The sequence below is a fragment of the Sorex araneus genome, chromosome 4 (assembly GCF_027595985.1).
Source record: "Sorex araneus isolate mSorAra2 chromosome 4, mSorAra2.pri, whole genome shotgun sequence".
In the NCBI taxonomy this organism is placed as follows: Eukaryota; Metazoa; Chordata; class Mammalia; order Eulipotyphla; family Soricidae; genus Sorex; species Sorex araneus.
The window spans coordinates 116,094,662-116,107,404 of record NC_073305.1 but is presented as its reverse complement, the minus strand read 5'-3'; the positions used below and the strand labels follow the sequence as shown (position 1 = coordinate 116,107,404).

Sequence of the window (12,743 nt, the reverse complement as noted above, 5' to 3'; positions counted from 1 at the left end):
GCCAGCATCCATGCGGCTTCCCGCTGCCCAGGAGCCATTCCTCGGGACTCAGGGTCCAGGGCTCACTGGTCTTCTCTGCTCGGTGGAGAGCCAGCTCACCCTGTTTGCTGCTGCCCAGAGAGCACTGAACACTCACAGCGGGCGGTTGCAGCTCTGAGGTCCCAGGAAGCACATCTCATCTTGGAGATGGACACAGGGAGTCAAGTGGACACAAACAAGGCTCCCGTAGGGACTGGGGCAGAATGCAGGGAGGAGTATGCCCAGGATAAGGGACCGGGGCAGTGAGTGGCTTCTGAGTTTCTGGGTCCTCACCTACACAAGGAGGGCTGGTGTGGGGTTGAGGTGGGATGTTTCCCTTCCTGCCTTGGGTCTCTGTGATTTGGCTGGTTAAAGTTGAAGTTGGGCATAAACAAGGTTTCTTGGTGAAACACCAGAGGGACAGAGAAAACACTGCCGTCAAGAGAAGACAGAGAGATGATCTGAGAAAGGAAAACAGGAGGGTTTTGGGTTTTTGCTTTTTATTTTTGACCTGGAGTTTTGAGTGGGGTGTGCAACACCAATAAATAACCTTAATGTACAACACACACACATGCACACCAATACAAATACAAAACACACACAAAAAAGTGGCTGAGCAATAATGCAGCAGCTAAGGTGCTTGATGTGCACATGGTTTGAACCTGGTTCAATCCCCAGCACCTCATATGGTCCCCTGAGCACTGCCAGGAGTGACCCCTGAGTGCAGAGCCAAAAGAAGGCCCTGAGCACTGCAGGGTGTGGCTCCAAGACCAAAAGAACAAACAAACCAAAGAAACAACCTTAATAAAATGCTGGTTCTCTCACAAAACCTCCCTGGAATTATGAAAACAACATACATGAAAAGCACTGAATTTGAAGAACAATGGAATGGAATGGAAGTTTCTAGAATGTAAATGTACTTAAAGCCTTCAAATGATACTTTGAGATGTCAAGATTGGGGCTGGAAGAGTACAGTAGGTAGAACACTTGCCTTGCACACGGCCAGCCTCGATTAGATGCCCGGCATCCCAACTTGGGACCCCAAGCACCACTAGGAGTAATTCCTGAGTCCAGAGCCAAGAGTAACCCCTGAGCATTGCTGGGTATGACCCCCAAGCTAAAACAAACACCCCCCTTTCCCAGTAATCAAGATGGTCATTTTATATTATTTAAAAAATCACAATAAAAAGCACTGCATCTTAAATCTCAAATTTACATCCATAAAATATTTTTAAATCTCCCTTTAAAAATCTAGGAGTGGGGCTGGAACTATAGTACAGCAAGTAGGGCACATGCCGTGCACGTGGCCAACCTGGGTTTGATGCTTGGCATCCCATATGGTTCCTTAAGACCACTAGGAGCGATTCCTGAGTGCAGAGCCAGGAGTAATCTCTAAGCACAGCTGGATGTGACCCCTGCAAAAGTAAAATTTAGGGGTATAGCAAGAGCAATAGTACAGCCGGTAAAGTGCTTGCCTCACATAGCCATCCCAGGTTCAATCTACACAGTACTCTGAGCCCACCCAGAGCAATTCCTGAGAACGGAGCCAGGAGCAAGCTCTTCTTGGCACTCATTTTCCCCATTCCTTCCAATCTGTAAGGTCAATTAGCCTTATGACAGATCTTAAGAGAGATCAGGTGTTGGCGCTACCTCCTGATGACACATCAAGCTGAGGACTCAGCACAATGCCAGTTCTATTACCCAAGAAGCATTTGTTGAATGATGGACCAGGAAGCAGTAGATGGAAGAATGCTGCAGTTGGAAAGTTCAACAGCCAGCGACCTTGTGGCTTGACACTTTCATTTGGAACCTGCTGGCCTGTTAGCATCAGTGCCAGTTCTCAGTTCTTCTAAGACATCAGTATTGCTCACTTTGAGCTTTTAAAAGGCTTGGCACATTTGCGGTCTAAATAACTGCTGTGAAATACATTTAGTTTCCTCTTCTGCATAGTGAGAAGAGTGGCTCCAGGGTGGGAAGATGCCAAAGATGAGCTCAGGGAAGAAACAGCAGTCATACGAGGTGGGATATACTCCCTGCAAAGAATGGGGGGAGGGGGAGGGTTCCTCAGGTGTACAGGTGCTTACCACAGCTTAAGGCAAGATAGGTGTGCAAAACAGATGGCTCACTCTCTCTCTATGATCTTCTAGAGTTCTCCCCTGCCTTTCTTTTCTGTTTTCTCTGATTTTTCCCCTTCTTTCATGCTTTCTACTGTGGCCACAGAGTCAAGGACTACATTTGAGGTAGAGGCCATGTGACTGCTCATCAACCAGTCCAAAATGGCATTAAATCTTCAATGGGAGTTGACAGAATTGATGGGCAGCAAGAAGAAATTTATTTCTAGAATTGCTTATTCTAAAGACCCTATTTCCACAGGTGGAAGTTCATAATAATCCCATTCAGGCCACTGGAGGTCATTCTTCAACTAATTCTCATGTTGAGCCTCTAATGCGGCACCATTGGGAAGGACGAGTAAAGAGAGGATGCTAAAATCTCAGGGCTAAGATGAATGGAGACGTTACTGGGCCTGCTCAAGCAAATCGATGATCAACGAGATGAATAGTGATACAGTGATACAGTCCTTAACATGATAGAACAATATCTGTGGAATAGGAAGTTGGGGATATCGTTTTCATAAAATTAACATTCTTAATTTCTACCGTGCCACCCAAATCAGGTAACTTAGAAAAGGACGTTTCCAATAATCTCCCAACTTCCTTAAAAAACACCCTTAAAGAATTCCCATCCTTGAAATCTTGCAAAAATCTCAAGACTGTCATCAGCACATGGTAAATATACAGAAGACTTCCAGGAGCCGGATCCTGAGAGATGCATCACTTCACAAGACATGCAAATTAACTGTACCTTCTCCATTCACAGTTGTTTTTACCCTTGTTGTGTTTTGTTTTGAATCATTTGGGAAGAAGCAATGTACACATTCTTCTATCCCAGACAATCAAGAGATGCAAGACAACAATTGTGATCGATGAAAGGGGTGTCTTGGTCTAAAAATAAGAGCTGGCTTTCCTTCTGCTGACAAGTCTGCCTTTATGTACATGGTGAGTGCTCAGGCCTGCTTTACTTCCTCTTTCCTGATACAAATAGCAGAAGTTTGAGGCAGTCAGTATGGCTCTTGCTGCATGAAAACTCAGAGTTCAAGACCTGAGGCAAGAATGCTGAGTTGGGATATCTGCCTGGAATTGCCATCTTGGCTGTGTGGTGAGAAGGACTTAAAATATTCAAAGAGAAGACGAGACACATCCTGACAAGTCTGTGCCAGCAACTGATGCCCCGCCTTTTCTGTGTCAGAGTCTCTGCTCTCTCCCTGTACCTGCACTCCTGTCATCGAAGGGTGTTATTATACCTTATAGTCAAGGACTTTTTTGGGGGTCAAACCTGGTGATGCACAGGAGTTACTCCTGGCTCTGCACTCAGGAATTACTCCTGGCAGTGCTTGGGGGACCATATGGGATGCTGGGAATCCAACCCGGGTTGTCCGAGTGCAAGGCAAATGCCCTGCCCACTGTACTATTGCTCCAGCCCCCACGGATTTTTTGTTTTTGTTTTGTTTTGTTTGCCACACTCAGTGATGCTCAGGGCTTATTCCTGGTTCTACACTCAGGGATCATTCCTGGAGGGCCTAAAGGATCATATAGGTGTGAGGGATTGAAGCCGGGTCAGCCATGTGCAAGGCAAGGGTCCTACCTGCTCTTTTTTCTGTGGGATGCTCAGTTTCAAATGTTATAAATATTATATGGCCATGGGGCAGGAAAACAAAAGCATCATGACCCAAGGTAGACATCAACAGCTTGGTGCTAACTCAGCAGCTTTTGAAAATAATATCCTTGACGACCCAATAGGTTCTAAATATAACTAGAGATGTAGGAAGGATATTGGACATCTTCTGTCTGTGTAGAAACCAATGATGACATAGTTATTCATGGCAAATGCTTTACTTTTTCTGACACATTTTAGGACTTCAGAGAACCAAGAAAAAATGACAGCACAGTGATAACCTGCACCATAGCACAACTGAGGGTGTCATATTCAGAAACAGTATATGATCAATTACCAAAGAAGGATCTGAGGGGGTTAGGAGCAGATACTTCATGATTCTGTGCTCCTCACAAAAGTCCTTATTTCCTAGATTCCTACAATGTAAACTAGGGCTAGAAACAAAGTTTCAGAAGATAGTTTTGATCACATTTTCATGGGACTTTATCATTATAGCTCATTGGAGGACTATTTATAATTTGTCTACATCTACTTATTTTTGTTGTGATGATTTTGGGGCCACATCTGGCAGTGCTAAGAGGCTATCCTGGTGTTTTGGTGAGATACTACTCCCCACACACTGCATGCACACGTGACCTTTATGCTCTCACCTGGGTCCCTACATCTACTTCATAAAGTATCTACCCATCAGGGCAATCGAGGTCCTTAGCCCATGCCAGTCACTATGGTTTGTCTCAGGGATGGATACTTGATCTCCAAGAAGCCAACCAGAAACATTCTATAGAAATTCTGAATAAAGAGATTCAGAGGCTAAGTGTGAATAATAGCCCTTCCCCAGTGTGCCTTCTTTCCTCAGGTCCACAACTGCTGTGTCTTGGAGTAGGTTCTTTTAAACAGAGTGGACGCCAAGAGAAATCAAGATGAGAAGAGGGAAAAAGCAAGTTTTTCAGTTCCATCATTTTTTTTTCTTTTTCATTTTAGGTTTTTGGACCACACCCTGGGATGCTCAGGGATTACTTCTGGCTCTGCACTTAGGAATTAGTCCTGGTGAGTTCAGGGGACCATATGGGATGGCAGGAATCAAATCCAGGTTGGCTGCATGCAAGGCAAGTGCCTCCCCTGTTGTACTGTTTCCAGCCCATCAGCCCCATCTCTTCTCCAGGGGCTCTCCTGGTGAGCAACGCACATTGTCAGCAGGAGTGGTCCACAGTCATTTGTGTGTGTGTGTGTGTGTGTGTGTGTGTGCATGTGTGTGTGTATGCGTGCACATGGATATGTGCCTCCAAGAAGAAAGAATACAGGAAAAATCCAACTGAGGCTCTCTCCTAGAGTGACACTACAGAGGAAATGAATTGTGATGGTGTCACGATGGAAACTTATTATATATATATATATATATTTGATTTTGCAGTTGATTTATGAAATAAACTCTTAGAGATAATTTTGCTTGTGGGTGAAAAAATTTAAAGATGCCCACCCTGTCTGCACTTGGGATGAACTTCCCTATTTCAAGCTAAGAAACTGCTGATCGTAGGAAACTTCCTGTGGCCATACTGATAAGGTGCCATGATGTGCATGTGCCCCCACAATTCTGGAGCATGAAGCAAAGAAATGATGAGTTTGCATGAATGTCCTGTAAAAATAGGCTTTTCTTCAATAAAAAATAATAAAAGGCTCTGAGCTTTGTCTAAGGTTTCAGGTGCTTACCGACCAGAGTCCCACTGATCTGATGAACCAGTGAAAATAAAAACTTATTCTCCATCCACTGCTTGTCTTGGCGTGCTTGATTAGGCAAACTACCATCATAATAAGGGGAAATCCATGCCTCACGCCCCCACTCTGACTTGCCACTGAGAATGGGTCACAGGGCCCACGACTGAGGTGAAAGATACTGGATAGTTCCTACTGCCCTCCAACCTCCCGGCTGACCACATTCTGTTCTGTGGGTTTCTAGGCAAACTAGCTCCCGAGTTACCCTCAATCCTTTTACTCACATCGTCCTGGACATCGAGGTCACAGCCAGCCTTCAGCAAGATCTGGACCACAGAGAGGTGGCCCTTGTTGGCAGCAAGATGCAGGGCGGTCCGGCCATGCTGTCAAGACAAAGCAAACCCCAGTTTCAGAACAAAACATCCCGACCATCCTGGGGCCAGGTCTGCATATGGCACTCCACCCTGGGATATTGACAAGGCATCGATAAACAAACCCGATCAACACTGACTGTTTCGTGTCTACTACCCACTCACCAAACTAATATATGGAGGGCAATGAGTGAGAAAGGGCTTTTCCTTTCCCACAGGCGCTAATGCTCAGGGCTGTCGAGGCAGTCACAGTGAATCTCTGATTGGGCAAAGATGCAGAGCACCAAAAGGAGAGACAGACAGACAGACAGACAGACAGAAACAGAGAGAGACACAGAGACAGAGACGGGGCGGGGTGGGGGGCTGCAAGTGCCTGCCATAGAGGCAGGCAGGGCTGAGGGGTGATGGGAAGGAACCTGGGGACAGCGGTGCTGGGAAATGTACACTGGTGGAGGGATGGGTGTTGGAATATTGTATGACTGAAAGCCAATCATGAGCAGCTTTGTAAGGATCCATCTCACAGTGATTCAATAAAAGTAAAGAAAAGAAAAGAAAAAAGAAAGAGGGGCTGGAGCAATAGCACAGTGGGTAGGGTGTTTACCTTGCACACGGCTGACCCGGGTTCAATTCCCAGCATCCCATATGGCCTCCTGAGCATTGCCAGGAGTAATACCTCCTGAGTGCAAAGCCAGGAGTAGACCCTGTGCATTGCCGGGTGTGACCCAAAGAGGAAAAAAAAAAAAAGAAAAAAGAAAAGAAAGAGATGGCAGAGCAGCAAAAGATCAAGTTATCAGTTTCAGAAAAATCTAGTGAATAATTCAAATAATATTCAAAAGAGGCTGGAGAGATGATAGAGCTGTAAGGTGTTGTCTTGCATGTGACAGACTCTGGTTTGATCTCCTACACCACATATGGTTCCTCCAAGTTCCACCAGAAACAGGAGTTAGCCCTGAGCAGAGCTGGGTGTGGCCAAAACACTGCCACCCCCACCACCAAGGTTCAATGCCACCCCCACTGAGAGGTTCAGTCCATGGCAAGGCATGTGGTCCTCCCCTTCCCCACTAGGAAAGATTCCTGAGCACTGGTGGGTGTAGTTCCCCAATAACCAACAAATCAACAAAAACAAAACCCAGGAGAGCAAGATAATTATTCAAAATTGAAACCCTGACTAAAGTGATTAGAATTGATTCTTTCTCTATTTTTTTTTTGCTATTTGGGCCAGACCCAGCAGTGCTCCAGGGCTATTCCTGACTCAAGACTAAGCATTACCCGGGGCGGTGCTCAGGAGATCAAGCGGTAACTGGAAAGGGGCAGTCAAACCTGAGCCACCTGCAAAGTATGCACCGCAGTCTGCTGAACCCGTGCTCAGCTCGCTCTCAAAACATTTTTTTAATTAAAAATATATTGTAGTCAATCAAAACTATAAGCAGCATTTTAAAATGCATATATGGGGCTGGAGCGATAACACAATGGGTAGGGCATTTGCCTTGCACGCAGCCGACCTGGGCTCAATTCCCAGCATCCCATATGGTCCCCTGAGCATCGCCAGGAGTGATTCCTGAGGGCAGAACCAGGAGTAACCCCTGTGCATCGCCGGGTGTGACCCAAAAAGAAAACAAATAAATAAAATGCATACATGGCCCATTATTTGAAGAAAATGCTAGAGAAACTGTGGACATGTCTTGGAGACCTCTCCCACTTCTCATTTCCCTCCAGCCCCACAGGGAAAAATACTCTCAAGTCTCCACATTTGTCATGTCTTTGCCTTTTGTCACATGTTTAGTACACATGTGAAGCCATAAGCAGTACACTAACATTGTTTGACTGATTTCCTTTTTCTTTTTTGGTTTTTGGGCCGCACCTGGTGATGCTCAGGGCTTACTCCTGGCTCTGCCCTCTGGGATCACTCCTGGCAGTGCCTGGGGAACATATATGGTGTCAGGATTGAACCTGGGGTGGGTATGTGCAAGGCAAGTGCCTCACCTGCTGTAGTATCACTTCGGCCACTTTGACCTTCAGATCTACACACATCCTATTAAATTGCACAGTACCATTTGGTATTTTGGGTCCTTTCTTTATCTGCAGGTGCTTTTCCTGTCGTCTCCGCTTGCTGCTAACAAGCACTTGGGCTGTGGAATCCACGTGAGTCCCTTCTCCGGCTCAAGCCCAGCGGGCAGCGAGGCCCTGTTGTGGGAATTGTGATCAGACACTTCTCATCGCCTTAGCTCCCCAAGCAGGAGCTGAGGCCCCAAACCAGGCAGACATTCTGAAATGACTCTTCAGAGCAAATCACCTTCTGTCTGACAAATGACCTTGTCGAACAACAGTCTCTAAACAGGACTGTTTAGAGGAAATACAATTATCCTTTGGCTTCCTCGATTAAGGCCCCATTCCAGATAAAACACACCCCTCAGCAAAAAAAAAAAAAAAAAAAAGTGCCATGTGACTTGAAGTCCTTTATAGCATCTAATCCAACTGCCCCAAGACCTTTTTTTAATATCCTCATGGGAAGAACCCTTTTACGATAGTCTCAGCCACGTGCCTGGGTGTCATGGGTAACTGGCTATAGAGGAGACAGAGCCAGCAGACAATAAAGGATCTTAATTTTTACCCAGAAAATGCAATGAAAGTACTCACACGGTTCTGGAAAGAAAGAGGTCAGGGCCTGCTTTAAAATTAGAATTCTTAATTAAGAAAAAAAAAGTGACTCCCTAGAATGTGAGCTATAAAAAGCCTTCATAAAAAGGTTGCAAGACAGACTGACCTTCCCAGCAGGTGGGGTTGCAGTGGCAGGGGTGAGGGGGTGCCCTTAATCTTGAGCCTTTTTTAAGGAAATGTTGATCCGATGGTGCAAATGTAGTGGCGGCCTCCACTCACAGTTTTGGTCCCCAGCTCCAGCCCACTGCATGTCCTTGTTAAGGGCTCTGGTTAAGTGACCTTCATGAGGTTTCTAAGGCATCCCTTCTTAGCTAATTTGAAGGGCCACACCATATATATATATATATATATATATATATATATATATATATATATATATATATATATTGCTTTTGGGGGTCACACCCAGCAATACTCAGAGTTTACTCCTGGCTCTACACTCAGAAATTACTCCTGGTGGTGTTCAGGACCATATGGGATGCTGGGAATTGAACCCGGGTTGGCTGCGTGCAGGGCAAATGCCCTACCCACTGTATGACACACTCAATATTTGTCCCCAGCGGTGCTTGGGGGACGATAGGGAGGCCCCAGGCTCCCATGTTCTGACCCTTTGCACCATCTGTCCTGGCCTGTCTCAGAGTAGGGCACCATGGCTGTGAGGAGAAAGATGTATGTGTGTGTGCTGTGAGAAGGAAGAGGGGGACAGCGTGTTTCTAAGAAATCTGAAAGGACGCTCATGGTGAGGATGAGCAGCCTCAAGAGAGACTGGGGAAGGGGCTGCCTGCTGTGGAGTCCTTTGTGTTGACTTCTGGGGAGACCCACGGAACATGGTTAGCAGCAAGCCGGTCATAGCGGTGGGAAGCTGAGGCCCATGGAGGCCAAGGGGCTTGCCCAAGTGGACAGGTGTAATCAGAAGGCGGGATGACAAGGTCCAGCTAAGCCACGGGCATTGCTTGGGTGAGCACAATAGCACTGTCATCCCATTGTTCATCGACTTGCTCGAGTGGGCACCAGTAACGTCTCCATTGTGAGACTTGTTGTTACTGTTTTTGGCATATCACAAACGCCATGGGTAGCTTGCCAGGCTCTGCCCTGCAGGCGAGATGCTCTCAGTAGCTTGCCGGGCTCTCTGAGAGGGACGGAGGAATCGAACCCGGGCTGGCTGTGTGCAAGGCAAACGCCCTACCCGCTGTGCTATCGCTCCAGTCCGAGGGTGAACACAATAGATACTGCAAATGGCTGACAAGAAGGACTGGACTTCTTGTCAGCATCTTCCTGACCTCAGTCAGTGGAGCATCAAGAAGTCCTTTGGTCTCGTCTCCATGCTCTGAGGACCAGAGGAACATGGCAATGGGGAAAAGACTGTATGGAACATGCGTTGTGGAAGCAACACTGTGCTTTGGGCTTAACCCAGTTGTACTCAAAGACCTATTTAAGCCACCTCAACACTGGATCCTGGTGGGGCCAGAAAGACCCATAATAGTGGGAACAAGAGTAAGAGGCAGCACCAGCTAATATCAAAGAATGTATAACAAATAACAGGAATATTGTATGAATGTTACATGTTTAGCTCATTCAGTCCCCATAAAAACCCAGCGGATGAGGTAGACAATATCATTTAGGTTTCATTTACTTTCATTTTGGAACCATGGCTGGTGGCTCAGAGCATACGCCTGGTTCTGTGCTCAACAATCACCCCGGGTAGGGACTATGTGATGCTGGGGTTTGAAGCAGGGTTGGCCTCAGGCAAGGCAAGCACCTTAACGCCTGTACTCTCTGACCCGGCACTACTATCAAGCATACTCTAATTCACTGTATCACTGTCATTCTGTTGCTCATTGATTTGCTCGAGCAGGCACCAAAACGTCTCCATTGTGAGACTTGTTGTTACTGTTTTTAGCATATCAAATGCGTCAGGGTAGCTTGCTAGGCTCTGGCATGTGGGCGAGATATTCTCGGTAGCTTTCCAGGCTCTCTGAAAGGGGTGGAGGAATCAACCCTGGTCAGCCTCATGCAAGGCAAATGCCCTACCCTGTGCTATCGCTCCAACCGATACTTTAATTAATTCATTTTTTGTTTGTTTTGTGGCAACACTTGGTTATGGTCAGGGATCTCATCTGGCATGGTACAAGGAACCATGTGGGGTGCTGGGGATCAAACCCAGGTCAGCTGCATGTAAGACAAGTGTCCTACCCAAGTCTCCTGCCCCAAACTTACTTTATACATGCAGAAACTGCAGCAGGGAGAGATTCATGTGTATGTCCAACAGGTCATTCAGGTCTGGACTAACCCTTAAGCCTGCCCCTGCCCGGGTTCCTTACCCTTCCCACTCCCGGCTGTGCAGAGTGTGGGGTGCCTCTGAGACGTTCCCTGCAGAGGGCTCTCAAAAGACGCATCAAAAGCAAACCCTGAAGAAGTCTCCAAGATTCTAGGGGCTGGAGCAATGGTACAGGAGTAAGGTTCTTGCCTCATATGTGTCTGACCTGGATATGATCGCTGACACCCCTTACATACCCCAAGCCTGCCAGGAATGACACCTGAGCTCAGAGCCAGGGGTTAAGCCCTGGGCACAGCTGGGTGTGGTCCCACAACAAAAACAACAAGAACAACAAAACAAAATAAGAAGGGGCTGGAGTAACAGTCCAATGGGTAGGGCGTTTGCCTTGCACACAGCTGACCCAGGTTCAACTCCCAGCATCCCATATGGTTCCCCGAGCACCACTAGGAGTAATTCCTGAGTGCAAAACCAGGAGTAACCCCTGTGCATTGCTGAGGCTGGTCTGGTCTGTGTCTGTCTATGCATCAGTCTGGAGGCCAGAGACCTCTTTCAGAGTTTCCCCATTAAATTCCGTGGGGGACCCAAAAATCAGTTGTCAGACCATCTTCTGGTGACTCTTGAGAGACCAGGGCTGAGAAGCACCGTAGAGGGAAAAGAGGGATCAAGACAATAACCTGCAGTGCTGGGGAAGGACAGCAGGGGTCGCTGCTCCAGCTATATTCTAGAGGGGCCTCTTAACCACCCTGTCAGTCAAAACTACTGCATGACTGCCTCTCACAGCTTCCTGTAGCTTTAAGAGCAATATAAGGACGTTACTAACATTTTGGAAAGTCAAATCATCTGTAATTCCATCATTTAAAACAACTATTATCACTTTTGCCTGATCCTTTTCAACGCATCTTGTAATTACTTTTGCAAACATCAACACAGGTCACATAAAATGATCTTGCTTCTTTTGCTATCATATTATGCCTTAAACCAATGGTCTTCAAGCTTATTGGGCAGAATAAGCTCTTTCAAGACTTATTGAAAAATAAGTATCTGAGGCCTGGGGCTGGAGCAATAGCACAGTGGGTAGGGCGCTTGCCTTGCACCAGGCTGACCCAGGCTGACCCAGGTTCGATTCCCAGCATCCCATATGGTCCCCTGAGCACTGCCAGGGGAAACTCCTGAGTGTAGAGCCAGGAGTAACCCCTATGCATCACCAGGTGTGGCCCAAAAGAAAAAAAAAAGTATCTGAGGCCTGAAGGATAGAGCAGGATTAAAGTACTTGCTTTGGGGGCTGGAGCAATAGCACAGCGGGTAGGGCATTTGCCTTGCACGCAGCCAACCCGGGTTCGAATCCCAGCATCCCATATGGTCCCCTGAGTACCGTCAGGGGTGATTCCTGAGTGCATGAGCCAGGAGTGACCCCTGTGCATCGCCAGGTGTGACCCAAAAAGCAAATAAATAAATAAATAAATAAATAATAAAGTACTTGCTTTGCATGCAGCCCACTCAGTTTTAATCCTTGCCATCACTATGGTTCCCTGAGCATCACCAAGGGTGACCTTTGAGGAGAGAGTCAGGAGAAGCCCCTGGGCACTGCCAAGTGTGGTTCAAACCTTTCCACTCCCCCCCCACCCCCAAAGGATACACAGGTCCCCTTAACACTGATTTAGTGAGTCTGGGGCAGAGGCTAAGAATCAACATTTCCAACACATTTCCAGGAGAATGGTCACATTTTCACAGACAATGACATAACTCAGTGTTTTCAGCACTATTGCTAAACATTAAAGTCATATACAATGCTAAAATGAAAACTAAATTCCCAAAATTCACCCCAAAACCCTGGATTCAATCACATTAGTTAGGGTGTGGTCTGGTGTGTTACTTAAGTTCCAGGTAATATTTCCCCTCGCCTTTTTTGTTGTTGTTGTTTTTTGTTTTTTGGTTTTGGTCCATACCCAGAGGTGCTCAGGACTTACTCCTGACTC

General features: G+C 46.7%; 1 protein-coding gene across 9 annotated transcripts in view; it reads right to left on the bottom strand.

The window, feature by feature from the left end:
* The window catches only part of ANKRD6 (ankyrin repeat domain 6), a 197,444-nt gene that overhangs the window by 34,133 nt on the left and 150,568 nt on the right, over positions 1-12,743 (bottom strand). For all 9 annotated transcript variants that reach the window (XM_055136194.1, XM_055136196.1, XM_055136197.1 and 6 more), the window contains exon 3: positions 5,745-5,843. In XM_055136194.1, the coding sequence (XP_054992169.1) occupies positions 5,745-5,843 (99 nt within the window). The remainder of the gene's footprint in view (positions 1-5,744; positions 5,844-12,743) is intronic.